Raw genomic sequence first — 24,091 nt, 5'->3', positions numbered from 1 at the left:
ATTGGCTCAGCCCCCTTCTGGTCCCGCCCCCCCGGCTGTATGGGGACCCCAGACTGAGTTAGGCTGCGTACGAGCGCCTGAGTCCACATGGTGTGAAACCCACTTTCTTCTAGGTTCTGGGTGATCTAGAAGATTTAGATCCTAAACCTCAAGAGACGTCCTTATTCTCATTCAACGTCTTTCTTCTTATTTAATCTTCTCAATACTGTAGACCCAGTTGGTTTCTTTGAAGCTGTTAGTCAGGCACTCTATTGGGCACCCCACCTGCGGGGGTCCTCGGGGCCTTCTCAGCTGCCACAGCCTAGGTCCGGAGTGGACCTGGCGCCGAATCACTGGCTGGCCCAGGTGTCGGGGTGAGTGTGAGGGGCGGGGAGTCTACGGACAGGGAACAGCTCGAAAACTGGGGAGCAGGCTGAATAGCTGGGGGTCCGGACTCCAGCCTGGGCTTCAGGAGAATTTCTGATGCTGACCAGGCCTCCCTCTCGGCCTTCCAGGCTTTCTTGCCGGCAGGGCCGGAAGGGAGAGGTGTACCTGCAGCCCGGCCTTCTCGGGTCCCACGCCCAAGAGGTTCAGGCTCATTGGGGTCCCTCTCCGTGCTTCGGCGCGGGAAAAAGATTTTGTCACCCACGGTGAGCTGAAGTAGCAACAACTCGGACCTCAGCCCTAGCCTTCTGCTTTGGAAGGCAAACCCCCTGACTAACCTGAACGGACGTCCTGTTAGAGGGTGGCGCCTGGATGAGCCTGGGGTGGCGAATACAGTGAGGAAGGTGTTGCAGTTCTTCAGGAGAGAGGTGACGGGAATCTAAACTGAGTATGGAAAAGTGATGAGCACTGTGGCTGGTTGGATTTGTTGGGTTTGGCTTGTACCCAAAGCTAAAGCTTATAACCTGTATGATTATGAAGGTGGTGCCACTAAAATTAGGAGCCCATACTTGAGGAGGAGGAATTTTGTGGAGCTTGGGATATACCGAGCTTGAAACAGGGGCTTAGGTGTGGATGGTAGAAAGATTAAAAGGGGGAAAAAGAAAAGACTGGGAAGTAAGCCGAAAAGAAACTTTCAAGGTGATAACCAAACAGGTGAAGTTTCATGTAATAAGAAGTCTTTGTTTTGGTTTGGAGAAAGTTATCAATGACATGAAATGCTGCAAGGTTCAAAAGAGGAATTTGAAGTTTGAGACTAGGTAGCTGGATTTGATGGTTAGGAAGTCATTAGACCAGTTAAAAGATCTGCTTGAATACAGTCGATTACTGAGAGGAGAGATTGCAAGTGTAGACTAATCAAACCTTCATCGTTTGGAGCATGAAGCAAAAGATTATTGAGCGGGTGTCAGTCCCTGTAAGGATTGGGGTTTATTTTTATTTTATTAAAAAAAAATTTTAAGTTTATTTATTTTGAGAGAGACAGAGCGCGAGCAGGGGAGGGGCAGAGAGAGAGAGAGAGAGAGAGAGAGAGAATCCCAAGCAAGCTCTGTACAGAGCCCGACCTGGGGCTGGAATTCACAAAACTGAGATCATGGCCTGAGCCAAAAATCAAGAGTTGGTCGCTTAACCACTGAACCACCCAGGCGCCTCTGGGGTTTGGTTTAAAAAATACAAGACACATCATGTTTTGGGGCAGAAAGCAAGTAACCAATGTGTATGATACAAATCTAAGAAAAGAGAGAAGGAAATGGGATCAGAATTACAAATGGAACGATCAGTTATGGAGAGAAAGGAGGACTCTTTAAGAATATAGGAAAAGTGGGGGAATGAGTTGAACGAGGAAGTACCTGAAATTTACATATCTTTGGTACGAAAGTTCTCTTTGCAGTAAGGTTAGTTTTTCTTACCTGAATCTTGGGGATTTTTATGGTATTTCTAAACATTCAGCATACTATACTGTTGGAGTTCCCTGTAGATTAGATATGTTTAAGCAGCTCAGTAATATGTAAATGCTTGAGTAGCAAATGACATTTATAGAGAGGAATTCTCTCTCCCTCTACAAATGATCTCTTTTGTTACACAGAGAAAACAGAAGCGATCATGTTGCTACAACCAAATGTACAAACCTTCTTCCCTTTTGTTTAAAGAGACAAAGTGTCCCTTCTTTTTTCTTTTTTTTTTTAATTTTCTTTTTTATTTTTTAAAATTTACATCCAAATTAGCATATAGTGCAACAATGATTTCAGGAGTAGATTCCTTAGTGCCCCTTACCCATTTAGCCCATCCCCCCTCCCACAACCCCCTCCGTAACCCTCTGTTTGTTCTCCATATTTATGAGTCTCTTCCGTTTTGTTCCCCTCCCTGTTTTTATATGATTTTTGTTTCCCTTCCCCTATGTTCATCTGTTTTGTTGCTTAAAGTCCTCATATGAGTGAAGTCATATGATTTTTGGAAGTGTCCCTTCTTAAGGAAAACAAATCTCTGAAGTCTCCCAGTACCGTCCTCTCCTCCCTAATCAGGATCCTCTTTTTTTTTTTTTTTTCCAGTTATTTCCTCTCTCCTACATCATCTGCCTTTTGCCTTCTACTCATACCTTTCCTTAAGCATTTAGAAATATTCTTCCTTAACTGTATTTTGATATACTCCCATTTATTTTTGTGTCTTTTCATCCTCACAGCTAGAGTTCTTGAGTATATCATCTACTTTCCTTTGTTTTTTCCACTTTGAGCTATTTCTCAGCCTATTTCATCCTGTCTTGTTTCCAGCATTCCACTGAACTACCACAAAAACTACTTTTACTAAAGTCACCAGTGCCCTCTATGTGTTAAATCATAAATTTTCAATAGGGACAAAAAAACCATAATACTTTATGTATACTTTATATATTATACTTTATATAGTTGTACTATATATATTCTTCTGGAAACACACTAACACACTTTATTTACTAAAAATTGTTACCCTCCCTCCTACCTTTTTTTTTTTTTTTTTTTTTTTTACTGCTCTCCAGCCACATCTTCTCAGTCTTCTTTTAGGCCCATTTCCTTGGCCCTACTCAGATGTTGGAGTTCTTTCCATAGGCTCTTTCTTACTATGCACATTCTCTTTGTTGTTGTTTTTTTTTCTCCTTATAGCTATAATCCCCATTAACAAAAAGTTGCGTTTACTCATAAGCATGTCTCCAACTCGGCTTCTCTCTGAAGCACCAAACCTACACACGCAGTGGTCTTGTGAATATATCCATTTAGGTCAAATATATCCAGAATTGGGTCAGTATACAGGACCAGGGCTAACTGCCTCATTTTTCCTCTCATCTCCACCCCCCAAATCCACCTAATCTTTGCTCAAGCCTAAGCATTTCTCCTATCTTTTCATTATACTCTGTCCCTGCTGTCAACTCTGTTAGTCCAGGCCACACCATAATTCATCTCTCAGCCGGTGTCACAATATCCAGTTGCCTAAGTTTGCACAGTGCAGTTTTTCTTAAAACTATAAATTGGATCTCATGAATTCCCTGCTTAAAACCATAAAAAATGACTTTACATTGCACTAAAAACTAAGTAAACCAGTCTATGCTTATCTCCTTCCCCGTCACATCTCACCACATCACCTCACCTCCTAAAGTTGCTAAATTTGTGCTGGTTTTCTTTACTTGTGTTCTCTGTCACCTTAAAGATTGGTGAAATTCTGAAGGACTTCTGTCATAGAAATTACATCTTACTGTTTTGTTTGCCTTCTTTGCTGAAGTCTAAACATTCTTAAGTTCAAGGACTTATTTAGTTCGCCCTTTTATCTCCATTGCATGCTGTATATAAAACATATTCCGAACTATCTGTTGAATGAATAAATGGTCTAAGAATTGTCTGAGAATCAGAGGAGCTAGATTCTTTTCTGATCTCATTCTCTTACCTTGCATATAGGCCCTTCTATGCCCCCATTCTGTTATATGTAGAAGGAATACATTTTCTTTTTTAAAAGGCGAAAGATTTATGTGATCTGAAGAGAAACCAGAGTATACATTTTCTTTTTTAGACACTATTCCAAGAATAGAAATTTGGCTACACATCTTCCTTGACTTATTTATGATGAGGTTATGTCCTGATAAACCCATTGTAAGTTGAAAATATTTTAAGTCAAAGATGCATTTAATATACCTAAATTTACTGAACATCATAGCTTAGCCTAGCCAACCTTAAATGTGCTTAGAACACTCAACAGTAGCCCACAGTTAGGCAAAATTATCTAAACAAAGCGTATTTTATAATTAAGTGTTGACTATCTCATGTAATTTATTGAATACTGAAGTGAAGAACAGAATAGTTGTAAATGTATTTCTTATTTACTCTGGTGATCATGTGGGTGATTGGGAGCTGTGGCTCACTGCCTCTGGCCAGCATCCCACAAGAGTATGGTATCACTCTACTGGAAAAAGATCAAAATTCAAAATATGGATTCTAATGGATACATATCACTTTTGCATGATTTTAAATTAGAAAAATCTTAAGTCAAACCATCCTAAGTCAGGAACTGTGTGTTTTATATTTGCATTGTTTGTGACTCATCAGGTTGAGTGTTCATTTGGTAAAGAGGATTTATGAAGTATGTAAGCTGCAGTCAAAGCTCTGATAGAACTGTTTCTGAAGTTTCTCAAGTGGCTTTAAAATAAGCTGGTAGCATTCTGTTTTCTGATTCAAAAGTCACTAATAACAAAAAGATGGCTATGGTTGCGGTACGTGTATAAATTTCCCAGAAAGTTTGTTAAAATGATGAAAGAAGTAACTGCAGCTGCTAAAAGAATAAGTAGCTAAAGAAACAGGCTAGGGGCACCTGGGTGGCTCAGTCCATTAAGGGTCCCACTTCGGCTCAGGTCATGATCTCACAGTTCGTGAGTTTGAGCCCCATGTCGGGCTCTGTGCTGACAGCCTGGAGCCTGCTTCGGATTCTGTGTCTGCTCTCTCTCTCTGTCCCTCCCCGGTTCATGCTCTGTTTCTCTCTCTCTCTCTCTCTCTCTCTCTCAAAAATAAACATTTAAAAAAATTTTTTAAAGAGACAACTTACACTGCTATGTGTGGCATTTATTTAATTGTTATATGTATTAGGCTTTTGTTCATAATATGAATAGAAGAAATAAGCTCTCTTCTTTTATAATAGAAGGGTAAGGTGGGTTTTAAAGCTAAGCACTGATGAGAGCCACAAGTGTTATGCTTTCATCTCAGCATTAAGGATAACAATAAATCCAGATGGCTGGTTTAACTTACAGTATTCTCCTGAGATTTGAACTATTGCCAGTGAAAACAACTTTGGTGGAAACTTTTCCTGGAAAGAATTTTTCACCAGCTTAAGAGGATGAATAGGAATGTGGCCTCTAAAATAAAGGAACTATGAAGTCACTTGCTTTGAGAACAAGCAGCTCTTCTGGGGTGTACTGTGACAACAAAGTACCACAGACCTATACCTTCTATAGGGTGACTGGTTTAAGAATATAACTTACTGTCAGATCTTTTAAATACAATTTTTGCTCAAAATAATTTATTAGAACACATTTTGGCTTCTAAATAAGAAGCACATCCTTCAGTTCTTTTTCTTAAATTATAAGCTCAAAGAGCACATTTGCTATCCATTTGCTGCCTAGTCCAATATGGCAACCGCTAACTACATGTAGTTATATGAATTTAAATTAAGTTAAAATTAAAACTTCAGTACATCAGTTGCATTAGCCATATTTCAAGTACTCAATGGCCACGTGTGACCAATGGATACTAGTCCATCATTGCAAGAAATCCTATTGGACAGTGCTGCCTTAGAGAATGTTCCTAATAACTAGTCTCTAGGAGCCAGGTGAGAAAGGCAGCCCAAGATTCATGGACCTGGGTTTGAATCCTAGCTCTTATACTTATTGTAGGATCTGACTTAACATTTCCAAGACTTTATCATCTTATCTGTAAAAAGGGGATAAGCACGATATTTATAACATTGAGTTGTGAAGATTCAGTGAGATAATGTAGATAAGTGCCTAGCATAGTGCCTGGCCCACAGTTAGTAACTGAATACATTTTAGGTATTATTAATTTATTTACCCTTAATGAATAAAACACCTTGGAGCTGAAAATTTAGTTTTGCAAAGGGTACCATCTTCCAAAGTTGGCTCGGTTGAAGTGCTCAAATTAGAGTCTTCATCGAGGGAATTACAGTGTTCTCCTTTAAGCTACATTTTATATTTCAGATGAAGATTTTATTACAAGAAATGTATCATAATACAAGTTTAGTTGCAGATCTTCTCATTGGATATTCCTGTTTGTTTGTTTGTTTGTTTGTTTTTAAGTGTATTAGCCCAGATGATAGTTAAAAGTTAGTAGGTTCTATATAGCAAGTCTGTATTCCAATGACACTAATTTTTTTTTTTAAGTTTATTTGTTTTGATGAAAGAGTAGGAACAGGTGAGGGGCAGAGAGAGCGAATCCCAAGCAGGCTTCAGTCAGTGCAGAGCCCAACGTGGGGCTCGAACTCACAAACCATGAGATTATGACCTGAGCCAAAACGAAGAGTCAGATGCTTAACCGACTGAGCCACCCAGGTGCCCCTAATGACACTATTTAACACCCAAATAGAAATATAAAGCTGACATTAAGCAAACCTATTAAACAAAGCATCTGATTAGATAAAGTAGAAAAATGAGCAGGTTGCAGTATTAATCTAGAAAAATTTAGTAGGTCCAATGCCTGAAGTGTCAGGGTTTATTGTCCTGTTGGTTGCTTACTAAGTAGAGATGGCTTTGAACAAAGAAACGTATTTATTTCTAATACAGGAACTGTTAACAGCATTTATTTTATGCATAATAATTAATACAGTAATTATTAAAACACATCTTAATAATTAGTAATTTACTTAAAAACTTCTAAACATGTGCCAGACGGGAAGGGGAAATCATCACCAATTAGTCCTTAAATGTCAGATGCTTTCATAAAATAAATTACTTAATCTTAAAAGAACTGCTCAGGTTTATGTCATTGTTTTCTGTGTCAACAGAATTGAATGAATGCATCCATTCTGGAAAGTTTTCCTTTCCTCTTTGGGATTTATCTTCATGCAGAGAAACTATTCATTTTAAATTTTTTACAGTTGGGCTACACTTCTACAGTAGTATAATTTTGAATTAATGGACCACCAGACTAAACACCTGATAACTGATGTTATCCATATAAAAGAAGGGAACACGTTAAGGTAATTAGATATTTTTCCACCATCCCCCATTTGCAAGGATAATAAAGTTTTTATTTGAAGCATAATTAACACTCAGAAAATTATATGTCATAATATAAAGCCCAATGAATTATCACAAAATGAATACAACTTGTAACTATATCAAAAAATAAAATGTTACAAGTACCCTAAACCACCCCCACGCTCCTCTTAGACACTACCCTCACTCTCCTCCATAAAAGCATTTTTATCAAACCATAGATTAATTTGGTCTGTCCTAGAACTTCACATAAATAGAATCATACTGCATGTATCCTTTTGCTTCTGGCTTTGTTCAATAAACAAACAAATCTTACAAACAGATTTAAGATTTTGCTTCGTGTAACAAGTTAATTTTCATTGCTGTGCAGTTTTTCATTTTAGTAATATTGTGTAATTTATTTTTCCATTCCACTATTAATAAACATTTGAGTTGTTGCAGGTTTTCACCATAACAGTATATTTTTATACATATTTTGGGTGCACATTTGTACACATTTTAATCTACCTGGAAGTAGATTTGTGTGTCACAGTTATTAAGAATATTTTTTAAATAAAATATAATTCAAATACTATAAAATTCACATTTTAAAGTATACAAGTTAGTAGGTTTTAGTATATTCACAAAGCTGTACAATCATTATCTCTAATCCCAGATGGTTTTTATCACCTTAAGAAGACATGAGAAGCCCATAACCACTAACTCCACATTCTTCCCCTTACACCCAGCCTCTGGCAACCACTAATCTACTTTCTGTCTGTGTAGATTTGCCTATTCTGGACATTTTATACAAATGGAATCATACAATACGTGACCTTTGCGTCTGGCTCCTAAGCATAATGTTTTCATGGTTCAGCCATTTAATGGCATGTATTACTTCATTCCTTTTTATGGTTGAATAATATTCCATTGTTTGAAAATTTGTTATTTACCCATTCATCAGTTGATAGACATTTGAGTTGTCTCTACTTTTTGAATATTATGAATAATGCTGCTAGGAACATTTGTATGCAAATTTTTGTATGGACATCCATTCCTAGTTTTCTTGGTTGTATACCTAGGAGTAGAATTTCTGAGTCATTTGATAACACTGTCTTTAACTTTTGCAAGAATTCACACTGTTTTCCACAGCAGCTATACCATTTTAAATCCCTATCAGCAATTGATGAGGGTTCCAGTTTCTCCACTTTCTTGTCAATACTTGTTATTGTCTGCATTTTGATTATATCTAGTCTAATGGATATGAAATAATACCTCATTGTGATTTTGATTTACATTCTGAGAAGGCGTTGAGCACATTTACCTCCGCTTATTTGTCATTTGTATGTCTGTCTTCTTTGGAGTAATGTCTTCAAATTCTTTACCCATTTGTTTTATTGTGTTGTCCTTTTATTATTGAGTTGTTAAGTGTTTATATATTCTGGATAGTAGTCCCTTATAAAATATATGGTTTGCAATTATTCTCTCATTCTGTGAGTTCTCTTTTTACTTTCTTGATAATGTCCTTCAAAGTACAAAAATTTTTAATTCTGATAAAAGTCCAGATTATCTGTTTTTTCTTTTGTTGCTTGTGCTTTTAGTGTCATATCTAAAAAAATTATCTAACCCAGGGTACTGACAACTTAATGCATATATGGTTTTTTCTAAGAGTTTTTAATAGTTTTAGCTCTTAGATTTAGGTCTTTGATACATTTTGAGTTGATTTTTGTATATGACATGAGGTAGAGGTCCATATTCATTGTTTTGCATGTGGAAATCTAGTTGTCCTAGCACCATTTGTTGAAATGACTCATCTCTCTCCCAGTGAATGGTTTTGGCATTCTTATCAGAAATCAATTGACTGTATATGTAAGGGTTAATTTCAGAACTCTCAGTTCTATTCCATTGATCTACATGTCTATCCCTTTGCCAGTACCACATGGTACATTTGTAGTAGGTTTTTAAAATCAGGAAGTGTGAGTCCTCCAAATTTGTTCTTCTTTTTCAAGATTGTTTTGGCTATCCTTATCTCTTTCATTTCTGTATGAATTTTAGGATGATCCTGTCAGTATCCACAAAAAAGACAGCTGGCATTATAGTAGGGATTGCTTTGAATCTTAGGCCAATTTGGTGAGTATTGCTATCGTAACAATATTAAGTTTTCTAATCCATGAACATGAAATACCTTCCCAAGTTTTAGATATTTTTAATTTCTAATTTCTTTCAGTGATGTTCTGTACTATTCAATGTACAAGTCTTGCACTTTTGTTAAATTTAGTCCTAAGTATTTTGATCTTCTTGATGCTCTTGTAAATGGATTGTTTTCTCAATTTCATTTTCAGGTTATTCAATGCTAATGTGTAGAAATAGAATTGTTTTTTAGGGGTGCCTGGGTGGCTCAGTTGGTTAAAGCGTCCGACTTTGGCTCAGGTCATGATCTCATGGTTTGTGAGTTCGAGCCCCACATCGGGCTCTGTGCTGACACCTCAGGCCTGGAGCCTGTCTTGCTCTCTCTCTGCCCCTCCCCTGCTCACACTCTGTCTGTCTCTCTCAAAAATAAATAATCATTAAAAAAATTTTTTTAATAAAAAGGAAATATAATTTTTTATATTAATCTTGTATTCTGTGAGCTTGCCGAACTCACTAACTATGATTTTGTGTGTGTGTACGTCTGTGTTCCTCAGGACTTTGCATATATAAAAATTGTGTCATCTGCAAATAGAGGTAGTTTTTTTCTTCCTTTCCACTTTGGAAACCTTTGGTTTCATTTTTCTAATTGCCCTGGCTAGAATCTCCAGTACCATACTGAATAAAAATGGTGAGAGTTGGGGCGCCTGGGTGGCTCAGTCAGTTAAGCATCCGACTTCAGCTCAGGTCATGATCTCACACGGTCCGTGAGTTCGAGCTCTGCGTCAGGCTCTGTGCTGACAGCTCAGAGCCTGGAGCCTGCTTTGGATTCTATGTCTCCCTCTCTCTCTGCCCCTCCCCTGCTCATGCTCTGTCTCTCTCTGTCTCAAAAATAAAAACATTAAAAAATATATTTTAAAAAAATGGTGAGAGTGGACATCATTGTTTGTTCTTGATATTAAGGGAAAAGGTTTTAATCTGTAATCATTAAATATAATGTTAGCTATGGGATTTTCATAGATGCCCCATCAATGTTAGGAAGTTTCTTTTTCTATTTTAAGTGTTTTTATTATAAACAGGTGCTAGATTTTGTCAAATTATTTTCCTGCATGGGGGCGCCTGGGTGGCGCAGTCGGTTAGGCGTCCGACTTCAGCCAGGTCACGATCTCGCGGCCCGTGAGTTCGAGCCCCGCGTCAGGCTCTGGGCTGATGGCTCAGAGCCTGGAGCCTGTTTCCGATTCTGTGTCTCCCTCTCTCTCTGCCCCTCCCCCGTTCATGCTCTGTCTCTCTCTGTCCCAAAAATAAATAAATGTTGAAAAAAAAAATTATTTTCCTGCACGTTTTGAAATGATTATATGGTTTTATTGTCTTTTATTTTATGTATGTTGTGTGTTACATTGATTGATTTTCATATGTTGAACCAATCTTCCATTCTTGGAATAAATCCTATTGGCTGAGGTGTATAATCTTCTGTATATATTGCTAGATTCAATTTGCTGGCATTTTGTTGAGGATTTTTACAGCTATTCTTAAGTGATATTGGTCTGTATTTTCTTGTATTGCCTTTGTCTGGTTTTGTCAGGATAATACAAGCGTACTTTTTGATGTACACTAAATTGTTTAAACTTTTTTCCCTCCAGAAAATGATTCACAGTCTATTTCTCATAAACTGTTCCGGTGACATATTTCTGGAGAAGCACTGGAAGAGTGTTGTGAGCCAGTCTGTCTGTGATTATTTCTTTGAAGCTCAAGAGAAAGCTGCTGATGTTGAAAATGTACCACCTGTCATTTCAACACCTCATCACTACCTCATCAGTATCTACCGGGATAAGCTCTTCTTTGTGTCTGTCATACAGACTGAAGTGCCACCTCTATTTGTAATTGAGTTTCTGCATCGAGTTGCTGACACTTTTCAGGTTGGTTATTCATCAAATCTTTTGAACTTAAATTACTCAAGTTAGGGGTAGGACACATGATGATATTCTTTAATTATCCAGCTTTGTATGTGTATTCTATCTCTCTCTCTCCTTTTCAACTGAGAATAAATTCATAAACCCTTTTTTGTAGGGTGTGTAGCAGTATACATGGCTGTTGTATTCATTGTTTCAGTAGAACACAGTAATCTCATGGTCATGGAAGCCACCCAGGCACCCCCAAAAAACAATACCACTTAAGAAGGTTATTTTTTTATATGTATTACAAATTATGTTATCAGGAAACAGTAATGCCCTCTACATACAGTTCTCTGAATGGTCCCAAGATTTTTATTGGTTATGCAGTCTTCTAATATTTACATTTTATTATCTTGCTAAATGTACCAAATAATTGAACACTTATCTGTGTTTTGGAGGTAGGCAAGTAAAGTTTATAGTTCACATTCTAGTTTAATGTTTCAGTGTACTCTCTGGCTTAATATGTAATAGGAATTCAGTTCAATCTAAAAATATTAAGAAAATTATTCAAGAATAATGTAGAGAACTACAAAGGGTTTTTTTCCTTCTGATTTATGTATTTTCAACATATTAAACAATGAATTATGCTACTATAAGTTTATCCTGCTGAACAAAGAGTGTCTAGCAAGCCTTTCTTCATGTCTTCCATTGTGCAATATTATGTACATTTTGTTAAGGACTACTTTGGTGAGTGTTCGGAAGCTGCAATTAAGGATAATGTGGTCATTGTATATGAGCTCTTGGAAGAAATGTTAGACAATGGATTTCCACTGGCTACTGAATCTAATATTTTGAAAGAACTGATTAAACCACCAACAATTCTACGTTCTGTCGTCAACTCTATTACAGGTAAGGTGAAAACGTAGGAACTGAGCAAATAAAACTTTATAAACAAGTTGTTTATAATCTTGTTTATGATCTGACAGATTATTAAGGTAGTACAGCTTGCCCAGAGTTAAAGTTAGTGCTGTTGTGAAAATGGATGTGTATTTCTTTTCATGGGAAGAGGCTAGGTCTTAAATGAAAAAGAAAACTTTTGGTTTTTATTCTTTTATTATAGATTTTTCTATAAGACCACAATAACATTATTACTATTACTTAACACTAAATAATAAGACTGAATAACTTCCCAGTTAATCCTAAAGAAGCCAATAGAAAAGGGAAGGCTACGTAGAAGAGCATTCAATCTATGTATAGACTGGCATTGTAGTATTTAAAATAGCATTATTTTATGTGATGTGATGAATATATAAACTAATACTATACTCAGAGTCATTTTGTAGTGTATAAGTATATCAAATCATGTTATACACTTAAACTTAACACAATATTATATGTCAATTGTATCTCAAAAGCTGGCAAAAATAGCATTATAAAACTGGCATTATGTTATATATAAAATATATAAAACCCAAATTACTAGACTATAGAAAATTTAAGATCCTCACCACAGAGTACATATTGTCTCCTCCAAGTCTTTGTTTTATACATGCAGAAGATTTATTAAAACAAAAAGATAGGAAATTAGTCTATTTGTGAGATCTCATGCAATGTGAGCCTTGTACTTGTTTTGTAAGTTTCTAATTTTGGTTTATTTCTTGAGTGTAGCTAGAAATTAGGTACATCCAGATGATGGCTTTTTTTTTTTTTTTTTTTTTTTTGAGAGCATTGAAGTCTTCTAGAGAAAGATTTCTGTGAAATGTTACATGCCACACCAGCTATAATGTCTACCATTATAAACCCCTCTCCAAATATACTGACCTAAAAAATGGGGCAAGGGAGGCTTGCAAGAAAGCTTTATTCATCCTCTATACAAGGCTGAGTGTTAGGAGAAATTCAAGGAAAGATAAGATGGAGTGTCTGTGTCCCTAAAATTTAAACTCTGGATGAGAGATTGGGAAAAAAAAATAAAGTACATAAATAATAGTAAGATTGTAAAAGGCAATTCCATACTTTATAGATAATGCAGTGACACTGGAAGGTACACATGATATAATATTAAATGGAAAAAAAACACAAAACCATAAAATTATTTAATTATCTTAATTATACATAAACATTCATACAGACAAAAAAGCTCTAAAATGTTTTCAATGACCATCTCCAACTAAGGAATTACATACTATCTTTATTTTTGCCTTACACTTTCTAATTTCCAAAATGAACACGTATTTTATAATTACTAAAATAATAGAATGACAGTATATAGGCTATTAAGGCAGTGCTTTATAAAATTCAAGAGAATGGTTCAGTGGATGAAATAACTCCTTCTGAATTATACTGGTTGGCCCTAGGGCAGAGCCCTAGAGAAGCAACAGAATTTAGGGAGAGAGGGAGGAATAAGAGCATTCTATAGATGGAACGATGTGAGAAAACACACACAAAGTGAAAAGCCTTGAATTGTATTAATTTGTTTAGCAGAAGCAGAGCTGTTTTTTAGCTGAGTCGTGAGAGATAAAATTAAAGAGTTAAGTTGAGGAAATTCTTGAATGCTAGGCTAAATTTGTTTTGGGGGGTTTTTTGGTGTTGTTTTTTTTTTTCCCACAAAGCCAGTGTGGAAACATTGAAAGTTTTGAACAGGAAGATTAAGGCAGTGTTTTTCAAAAATTTTGGAAGGCAAAAGGTTGGAGACACTAACACCAATCAAATGAGACTGTAAAATTATATGTAAAAAAAGCAAAATTATCAAAATACAAAAAAAATAATAATAATAAGTGGAACCTACTTATGAGGGAAATGTTTAAAGAAATATACCAAAATGTTAATGGTAGTTGTATTTTAGTAAAAGGAAGATAGATATTTTTAGCCACTTTTCTGAACTTCACATGTGTTGTTGTTGTTATTAAGCATGTACTACTTGTATGTTGGAAATGTAAATTAACCAAAATGTTAAATATGTCACAGCTCAAGGATATGTTTTGGACAACCAGACTTTCTTCAGACATATGTCAGTTTATCAGTAAAAAAGCCAGACATTAAACATGAGCGATATTGCAGCCATATGGGTGTCTGACCTTAAAATGGGAGAAGGCTAGAGTGTGTTCTTCATCCAGTTACTCCACTGAGGCCTGCTTGGCAGCATCTCATGTAGAATTTAAGCTGAATACCAAAGGGCCTACTAATCACTTTGTATTCTCAGTGGAGACATTTTATCAGCAGAAGATTTTAAAACAACTAGCCTCTTTTCTTCATCAGTGGCAGCAGGATGAGATTCCGTTGTTGAGCCACTGGAATCAGGTTAGGTTACTGTTAACATGCAGAAAGCAAAAGATGAGTAAGTGAATTTAACCTGGTTTGGCACATAGAGGACCACATGGTCTACTTCTGTCTTCTAGAAATTTGATCATGTTGGTATGAATATATCTCCAACAATTCTGGAAACCATCCACAAGTGGTTCTTCAAATACTTCAATGAAGTAAAACCCAAACAGTAAAGAAGCAAATAAAGCATTCTTTTTTTGTTTTTTGGTTTTGTTTTGTTTTGCTGGTTAATGGCTTCTTTCTTTCTCTTTCTTTCTTTCTTTCTTTCTTTCTCTCTTTTTCTTTCTCTCTCTTTCTTTCTTTTTTTCTCTTTTCTTTCTTTCTCTCCTTTCTTTCTTTCTTTCTTCCTTTCAAGTTAGCTGTACACCCAACTTGGAACTTGAACTCACAACCCCAAGGTCAAGAGTCGCACACTCTACCAACTGAGCCAGCCAGGTGCCCTTGTAAATAGCTTTTCTGATGACCATTTAATGCATTACCTTTGCTTTCTCCTTTTCCGGTTTCTAGGCAGCAGTAATGTTGGGGACACACTCCCCACTGGGCAGCTGTCCAACATCCCATGGCGACGGGCAGGGGTAAAGTACACAAACAATGAAGCCTATTTTGATGTCGTTGAAGAAATAGATGCAATTATAGATAAATCAGGTAATTGTGTGCATGTAATCTTATTTGGGAAGAAACAGTTGAGCTGACATAAGCTGAACAGAAAATTGAAACCCTTTGGCAGTATGGCTTCAGTGGAAAGGCATTCACTTTCTAATAGCTTAAAAATCTGTTTATTTTGCCCAGAGGTTACATATAATTTTCATAACCACTAGTTTAGGTCTGCCAAACCTTATAAATCAGATCTCATGCTGCCTTGTTAAGCCAGTTATTACCCTGTATGCCTCTGCCTTTTGCCATTTATTCATTTAAACATTTATTGTATATCTACCATACACCATACTTTTGCTACCACTTTAATATGCAGTACTTCTTTTTTTTATGTATAATTTTTTTTAATGTTTATTCGTTTTTGAGAGGGAGCAACAGAGCACCAGCCAGGGAGGGGCAGAGAGAAAGAGAGACACAGAATCCGTAGCAGTTTCAGGCTCTGAGCTGTCAGCACAGAGCCCAACACGGGGCTTGAACTCTTGAGCCGTGAGATCATGACCTGGGCCAAAGTCAGACACTTAACCGACTAAGCCACTCAGCTGCCCCTATATGCAGTACTTCTAATAACAACCCCCCAAAAAACAGCAGTACTGTCTTAGAATCATAAAGTTTTATTTAAAACATCTAGTCCAACCCTCACATTTTATACATAAGGAAACTGAAGCTCAGAAGAGCTTAGTAATCTGCTTAAGGTCACACAGCTAGTTGCCGTGTGAAAATGAGTTATTACGAATTACAACCAATATCTTTTCTTTAGTGAGTGCTCTTTTTCATTATAAAATTCTATCCTACAGAATAATAACTATATTATTACGGAATAATGCCTATTTCTTAAAGTTTAACAGTTTAGTCCATTTCATGAGAAACTTGCCTCATTTGTAAATTCCATTGAAAATATTTAATTTCAGGGCCACCTGAATGGCTCAGTTGGTTAAGCATCCGACTTCGGCTCAGGTCATTATCTCGCGGTTTGTTGATTCGAGCCCCACATTGGGCTCTGTGCTGACAGCTCAGAGCCTAAAGTCTGCTTCAGATCCTGTGTCTCCCTCTCTCTCTCTGCCCCTCCCCCACTCGTGCTCTGTCTCTCAAAAATGAATAAACGTGAAAAAAAAATTTTTTTAATTTTTAACTTCATATCCAGCAGTCTTTCAAGGTTCACTATCAAGATAGAGTCAGGTTTGATATTCCTTAGAATTACCTACCAGAGTTAGATGTGGGCCATGGCACTTAGTGAAGAAGTTGTTGTAACTGGTGTAATAGATCCTTTGTCCACTAACTTGTCAGAAGATGTGCAAGTTTCATTATGTCTGACACTCAGGAGGTGTCTCCATTACTTCAGATACAGTGATAGCTCTAGTAAAGATTCAGATTCCAGTGATGTTATCACTTTATTTCTTTCCTCAGGATCTACAGTCTTTGCAGAAATTCAGGGGGTCATTGATGCTTGCATTAAGCTATCTGGAATGCCTGACCTTTCTCTTTCTTTCATGGTAAGTTCTCCTGTCCTGTAGTTCTTTGCATGCCTAATACATATGAAGTACTAAATGAAATGATAAATACTGAGAGATGTTTGTATCTTAGATTATAAGGATTATCTCAGTAGTATTCTTAGTACAGCTTCCCAAGACAGTGTTTTACATGATGAGCATGGCCTTTATGAAAAGGCTGAGGTCTTTTCCTGAGTTTGCCAGAAGTGGCTTAAGTGGCTGGCTGGCTTCTGCAAATGTGTAGTCTCACTTAACCGAATTATTTGTTTGCTGATGAAAGGGCATTGATCTTTTTCATCATTTTAGACTCAGCATGATACACTACTAAGAAAATCAAGAGAACAGAGTTCTGATGCTGTCTTGTCCTGACCTTGACTTCTTCAAACCTCAGTTTTTTCATTTATAAAATGTACATGATACTACTTGTATTTTCTACTTAATAGTTATTGAAATTCAAATAAAATAATATCCATTAAGATTGTGTTAATGTGGTCATAGTAACCAACTCTTAACATGACTCTTTTATCTTTAGGGAGTCTATTAATTTCTCATATCTGAGTAAGTTGCCATATTCACTGCACTCTATGAATATTGCTATCTTGTTTTCCTGGCAGAACCCACGGCTTCTAGATGATGTCAGCTTCCACCCCTGCATCCGGTTCAAGCGTTGGGAATCTGAAAGAGTTTTGTCATTTATTCCTCCAGATGGAAATTTCCGACTCATATCATATCGTGTCAGCTCACAAAAGTATGTCGGTGCATTAACCAGAAATCTACCATCATAGATCAGTGTGATGGGTAGAATTCACTTTACCTTTTCCATTTTGACAGTTGAATACTTGAATTCATCACTGCTCCCTTTAGCCATGGCCCAGCAGGAGACTCAGGAAGAACTGGTGAAAATATGTATCTAATATAATCAGTGTACCTTGAATCTGAGAGTATAAAATAGTAGTAAATGAGAGTAGCAAAATATATACCTGAGAACAAGCATTTTGGAATTGTGTAACCTGGGCAAAACCTTGAATCCATGCCATAATTTTACTGTGGTCTTTAGGCTTCATAACTAAAGGACACACATATCTCCAGCTTCCCAGGGTATCTCCCAACTAACTGGCTTCAGGACATTCTTTTATGTACTGAGGTTCAAATGAATGAATTAGCATTATGGGTTGTACCTGGTTTGTCCCTGGAAAATATCAGAAGGTATACGGGTAATATTAGACGGGACTTAAAAGCAGAGGAGTTGTTTCTTGGCTCTTACCACATAGGGGCTATTTTATTTAGTATAATTTTAAATTATCTTTTCTATGGTATCTTAATTCATTTCTTTAAACTAGGGCTATTTGCCCCAATTGTTTATACTATCTTGACTTGTGTATGTATTGCTCAGAAATTGTATGAGTCTTAGTGCAGTGATGCTGGAACCCTAATGTACTCAAACCCCCTGGTACAGATGCTAAATCTCCACTTCTGGGTGTATATGGTCCCATAGTGGAGTCAAAGGCAGGGTAGGACACTCTGGACTGAGGTTTTCAGGCTACCTCTATAACTGTCTCACACCATTAATCATGTTTGTGGTTGAGTCTGTCTTTCTCTTTTCAGTCTAGTGGCAATACCAGTGTATGTGAAACATTGCATCAGCTTTAAGGAGAACAGTTCTTGTGGAAGATTCGATATTACAATTGGACCAAAGCAGAATATGGGGAAAACTATTGAAGGAATCACAGTAACAGTTCACATGCCAAAAGTTGTACTGAATATGAACCTGACACCAACACAAGGCAGCTATACATTTGATCCAGTTACCAAGGTATGGCCACCTCTCATCAAGAGTAAGCAAGTGTTTCTGCAGTCTTTATTTTGTAATGGCAGGGAGGGCAGAAGGAAGGGTTTAATGTCTTGGTTAAAACTAAAGTTCCTAACAAAACCTAGAGAGCATACTGTGCTATGTGCCTGCCCCTGGCTGTGGAGGGAACCCATATCTGCTGCAGAGGAGATGAACAGAAAACTGAGACTCATTCTTTTCTCCCTCAGAGTGTGTCTTTTTCTCATCCACTGATCATCTAGAGGCCCACTCGCTAATGAGGAAGAAGATATAAAAAGCTTTTTAAAAAGAGAGAAGCATTACCTGGATATAAGAAGATAGTATTGTAGTCTATTGTTAAATTTTCTGTAGAAATTGATCAGTAAGACCTTTCTTTTTCATTTAAAAGCACTGTTTCACACTTTTCCACAGTGGGTACTGGCTAGGAAAGCTGCTTCCTCACTATACATAAATGTGCCTCTAGCAGAGGGTTTTCAGAGAAACTATAAAAGATGATTTTCTCTCAGCTTCCTGCTTGGGTAAAAAATATGATTCTTTTCAGTGGCAGTTATTGTACTGCCTGATAAGTGAAAAGGCATATTTTTGAATGAAATCATCATCCAATCCAGTCCTAAGGATTTGAAGAACCTCCCCGGATACTACACAGGGCTGAGCAATGAAGGGGGAGCTACAGATCCCTGGCCCTTCACCTTGGCTTCAGTCGTAACAGCTTCACTTTCTTGACTGTTACTGAGCTTCCACACTAAAGATTTCATTTGAACAAAGAAAGCTAAAAGTTTAAAGAACACTAGTTTAGGTCCATTTTCTCATTTTACAAGAAGAGTAAACTGAGGCCCAGAGACACAGTGAAGGCAATATAGTAGAAACAACATTTGAAATCAGTCTTAGGTTCAAATCCCAATTTTTTTTTTTTTAACATTTATTTATTTTTGAGACAGAGAGAGACATGAACGGGGGAGGGTCAGAGAGAGAGGGAGGGAGACACAGAATTTGAAACAGGCTCCAGGCTCTGAGCTGTCAGCACAGAGCCCGACGCGGGGCTCGAACTCACGGACCACGAGATCATGACCTGAGCCGAAGTCGGCCGCTCAACCGACTGAGCCACCCAGGCGCCCCTTCAAATCCCAATTTTGCCTCTAAACTAGCTATGTGACCCTGAGCAAGTCATTTGACCTCTGAGCTTCAGTTTCCTTATTGATAAAAAGAAGATAAAGTCTGCATCACAGGCTTTTTTTTTTTTAATGTTTATTTTTGAGAGCAAGAGCGAGTGGGGGAGGGATAGAGAGAGAGAGGGAGACACAGAATTGGAAGTAGGCTCCAGGCTCTGAGCTGTCAGCACAGAGCCCTACACAAGGCTCAAACCCACAAACCATGAAATCATGACCTGAGCTGAAGTTGGATGCTTAACCACCTGAACCACCCAGGCGCCCCCAGGCTTCTTTGAGATAATGTGTGAATAGTGCTAAGCACAATACTGTATCCAAAAGTAGATGGTCTACAAATGTTGGTTCTCTGTGCTCACCATTCAGAGTCACAGAAGATCCCAGGTCTCTTGTTTCCAAGACACTGTGCTCCATTCTGTACAGAAAGTTATGGTGTCTTTGAACCTTGTGTCTAAACATTTGTCTTTAGTAAATAGTTCAGGTTGTATTTGGTTGTTATGTCTTTTTAAGGTACTGACATGGGATGTGGGAAAAATTACTCCACAAAAGCTCCCAAGTCTTAAAGGACTGGTAAATTTACAGTCTGGAGCACCCAAGCCGGAAGAGAATCCAAGTCTCAACATACAATTCAAGATCCAGCAGCTTGCTATTTCTGGTAAGGATAAGTTTTGTGTTTAAGGGTTAACTGAATTTTGCTTAGAGGCTACTAACATTCCCTCTCTAAAAAGAACTAACTCCAGCCTGCCTTTCACACTGTGCTATGGGGCCTCCTCTCAGGTACAGTGATTTTGGAGAGCACTTTAACTTCCTTCACCAGACCCCCTTCCCAGCACAAAAGAAGGAGTCATTCATACTCACAGAAAGAATCATCTTGAAAAGACATCCCTTGCCCACATGGGAATCTAAACTAAAACCATCCTTCCACAGTGCTATAATTTATGAACAGTAGAAAGGAGATTGCTTCCAAATGATAAAAGGGACTCTTAGTTAATGTCAGATTTACTGTGTAGTATTCATTGCTAAACAAATATTGTTGGTTGGTGTGACCAGGATAATAATTTGTTCCTTTCCTTACCTATTCTTTTTGACACAGGCTTAAAAGTAAACCGTTTGGACATGTATGGGGAGAAATATAAGCCATTTAAAGGAGTCAAATATGTCACGAAAGCTGGAAAGTTCCAAGTGAGGACATGAGAAGAAGCCAAAATTCCTCAAGATCTGTTTGTTTTCCTAGTGTCATTATAGTTTATTACTGTTAGGTACCAAGTGGGTGGGAATACATATTCTAGTTAAAGCATCCCTGTTGAGCTATACACCGCTAACGAAGTTGCTTAGTAATCAATGTAGGGTTCTTAAGGAGCTTTAAGCTAAGGAAACTTTGAATTACTTAGCTTATTTTGTATCATTTCAGTTAGGAAGATTCTGGAGGTGATTTCCTTCATGAGGGGCATCAGCTGGAGGCTGCACGTTGTAACAGTAAAGGCAAAAGTCTACAGTGATCACCTGTTCCCTAAAACAAGTGAACTGGTCTCAGCCAGCAGGAGCGGTCTTAATCTGTAATGTGATGCATCAAGTGCAGCCAAATGTCACACCTGATTTTAGCCATCCCAAATCAGCAACTGTCCCAACAGAGGAAATCTCCCCACCCCCAAGAAGTTTACAGAAAACTGCCTCTTCAAGTGTTTGCCTTATTCAGCTTTTCACTTGTGCCATTAAGCAAGCACTGTAGCAGAAGCCACTTCCACATGGCCCTGGCAGGGGGCACTACTGCTCCATGCTTCATTCTCACTATACTTGGTATTGTATTTTTTATAAATAAGATTTTTATGTAAAGCTCAGATTTTGATTTACAGGGACCTTGCTGCATATGTACCATCTCAGTTTTGTGCCACTGGTTCAGCCATTTAGATAGCATAGTAAAAATGATTTGTATCAAAGGGGCAAATGCTTTATTAAGGTCATAAAAGGGAACACTACTTCTGCTTTTAGGAAGTTATTGCAAGCACAAGCATTTGAGATTTGAAGCAAATTTAGGCAGTAAAAGAGAAACTTCAGTGAACCTTTGCCACCTTCGTGTTCTATAAAACTTGTCAACACCGCTTAAACCATAGTTAGCCTAAAGGCCTCAAGCCCTAGTTCAGCAAAAGGAAGAAAATGTGCCTGCTTCACTATCGTCAGTCTTTTAAACCTTTTATCTTTTTTATTGTTCTTAAGGTCTTTGAATTTACCTGCATCCCTTGTCTTCAAGGGGAACCCCCTTTTCATATTGTGTGCTTCCCAAGGTTATGGTAGTAGGTTCCTTCCAGAATTAGTACTTGAATGTCTCTACTGTACTGACAAAATACTTGGATGTGCATTATATTGAGGCAGAAACAAAACCTTCACCAACACTGATGAAACCATATTGATCCTCATGGTTGGCAAGTCAGTCTGTAGTTGTATCACTTCACTCAACTTCATTGGCTTTGAAGTCCTTACCCAGTTGTTTTGCCTCATGAGATACGAAGAATGGAGATAGGCTGAAAGATGTAAGTGCTTGTTCATCATGGTTCCCACATGTTCTTGCTTATGGTATTAGTTTTCTTCTCCTTGTGACTCCATTCTCTTCATTTGTCTCTGCTTATAACTGCCTTTTCTGTATCATGCTAAGAATGACCCTTAAATTCATCACATTGTGCTATCAAGGGCTAGTGGTTGATGCTGGTACACAGAGCCCACCATACAGCAGCATTCTTACCTTTGCCTGCCTAGGGTACCCAGCCTGCCTTTCATCTAATAGGAAATGGCACTTTTTGCAAATTTGGAATTACCTGGGTAACCGATACCAGTTTGGCAGCTAAAATCAGGGCGTTGCCAAATATTTATTCCCTTTGCCTGAGGTTAATTACCCAGTTCAGTTGCTTTTCATTTTTAATGTCTTTTAATGCCCTATCTTAAAAGAGCAGTCAGTACCTTGGCTTTTCTTTCTGCAGAATCCCTAATCTCAACCATCCATATCGCGAATGTCCAGTTTTCTTTCTGTGCTATCTTCTCATATATAAACAGATTATATGCCAAGAGTCCCTTGTCTTTAGCAATTTCTGCTAAAACTTCCAAGTAGACTGTTTCCTTTTATAATTAAATTATTGTATTTATTAATTTGAATCCAGTAAGTCCTTTATCTAACCTGGCTTTACTGTCAATAAAAAGACGAAGCAACAAATTGATTTTTTTTTAACTTGACTGTTGATTGAGCATTCTCAGATGGGCATGCCTCAGTATCAGAGCAGGCTAAACATGATCAGATTTTGTTCTGTATCATCACATAAGGTGTAAGGGTTGCTGCAGAGCACTTCCAGGTGCTCGTCTCTTAACCTCAGTATGTTAACAGCCATGTGTACTTTCTCTAAGCATCACCCTATGGCCAGAGACTGAGCAGTAAGTGATCAAAGCTACTCTTCCTACCACCACCACCAGCACCAACTACTAATAAGTAACAAAGATCCATGAATACTTAGTAGAATATTTTTCAAACACAGAAATCCAGCTAATCCCAGAATTGCCCCATTTTATAAATTCTTAAAGGAGCCATCGTAAGAGCAAATGAAGTTAGACGCTCATTCTCTGTATAAGGAAGTTACTCTCATTTATTCAAAGAGTATTCATGTGATGGGTTCATTCCTAAAGTGGTGCTACAGAAGAACCTTTGGAAGATGCTGGTCTCACTGTCCTTAGAGTCCTCTGATTTGAGAAAACAACTAAAATATGATGCAGCAGGAAGGCAGCACCAGTGAACATATGGTGAGTAACAAAAATTAGACCATGAATACTGTTTTCAGATGCTGAGCTAATTCTGTAGCCTTGGATATTTCTCTTCAACTCCAGGAGTCTGGAATCTGCCTCCCTAGTCAGCAACACTTCTAAATCGGCAATAGGTGTAGTCTGCAGCACTATCCCCCTTTCACACTCCCCTTTCAGATCTAGAAAACCAGGCAAAAACAGTGATGTGCCCACTCTGCTCCCAAGTACCTGTTCCTACTTATAGTCAGTGCTTCCTCAAGCAAAAGGAGAATGTCCCCAAAAGCTAGCTATCTGCCTTATAGCCCTGGTGGATCCCTGACAGCCCTGTTGTTCTGTATTGGGCTTTGAAATTCGAAAAATAGGCATGTGATATTCCTGCACATGTAACAGCTTCAGCTTCTTAGAGGCGATGGTCTCCACAGCTAGCTAGATGAAGACAGACTACTGGATGATCCACATCAACTGGCTGCTTTCTTTCTATTGTTAACTTTTGTCACCTCCTTCTAGTGTATAATCCCAAACCTGTCCTTTATTATGCAGATCTTTGTTAAGTAAATATACTACTGCTATACAGTAGTATGTTGTTCATCCAGTACATTTGGATTAAATAAAAGTCTTTAGTTGCCAAATCCTGAAGATTAGTTTCATTGGCTATTTTTCAAAACAAAGGAGAAAGCTGGTCTAAACGTTTTTGCTAA

The 24,091-nt window shown here is 37.7% G+C and overlaps 1 protein-coding gene across 4 annotated transcripts; it reads left to right on the top strand.

Moving 5' to 3' along the window:
- Positions 1-37: 37 nt before the first annotated feature.
- On the top strand, positions 38-24,029 carry AP3M1 (adaptor related protein complex 3 subunit mu 1). 4 transcript variants are annotated; one of them, XM_043598127.1, is made up of 9 exons: positions 38-353; positions 10,909-11,184; positions 11,898-12,069; positions 14,989-15,126; positions 16,540-16,625; positions 17,237-17,370; positions 18,228-18,435; positions 20,124-20,268; positions 20,707-24,029. In XM_043598127.1, exons 2-9 carry the CDS (start codon positions 10,912-10,914, stop codon positions 20,805-20,807), a joined length of 1,257 nt encoding a protein of 418 aa, XP_043454062.1. In that variant the 5' UTR covers positions 38-353; positions 10,909-10,911; the 3' UTR covers positions 20,808-24,029. The 4 variants fall into 4 exon arrangements, with proteins under 4 accessions (XP_043454062.1, XP_043454059.1, XP_043454061.1 ...); XM_043598124.1 differs by having other exon boundaries at positions 284-629; XM_043598126.1 differs by having other exon boundaries at positions 284-791.
- The last annotated feature ends 62 nt before the right edge of the window (positions 24,030-24,091 follow it).

Source organism: Prionailurus bengalensis, chromosome D2 (assembly GCF_016509475.1).
Source record: "Prionailurus bengalensis isolate Pbe53 chromosome D2, Fcat_Pben_1.1_paternal_pri, whole genome shotgun sequence".
Taxonomy (NCBI): domain Eukaryota; kingdom Metazoa; phylum Chordata; class Mammalia; order Carnivora; family Felidae; genus Prionailurus; species Prionailurus bengalensis.
Note: the sequence above shows the minus strand (reverse complement) of the source record. Positions and strands in the feature narration are given on the sequence as shown.

What these genes read in the sequence shown, in the direction of transcription:
- AP3M1 (XM_043598127.1), top strand. Translation starts at nt 10,912, where the DNA reads ATGATTCACAGTCTATTTCTCATAAACTGTTCCGGTGACATATTTCTG. An exon ending in TGTCGTCAACTCTATTACAG is followed by an intron (nt 12,070 to 14,988) that starts GTAAGGTGAAAA and finishes TCCGGTTTCTAG; the next exon opens with GCAGCAGTAATGTTGGGGAC. An exon ending in CCAGCAGCTTGCTATTTCTG is followed by an intron (nt 20,269 to 20,706) that starts GTAAGGATAAGT and finishes TTTTTGACACAG; the next exon opens with GCTTAAAAGTAAACCGTTTG.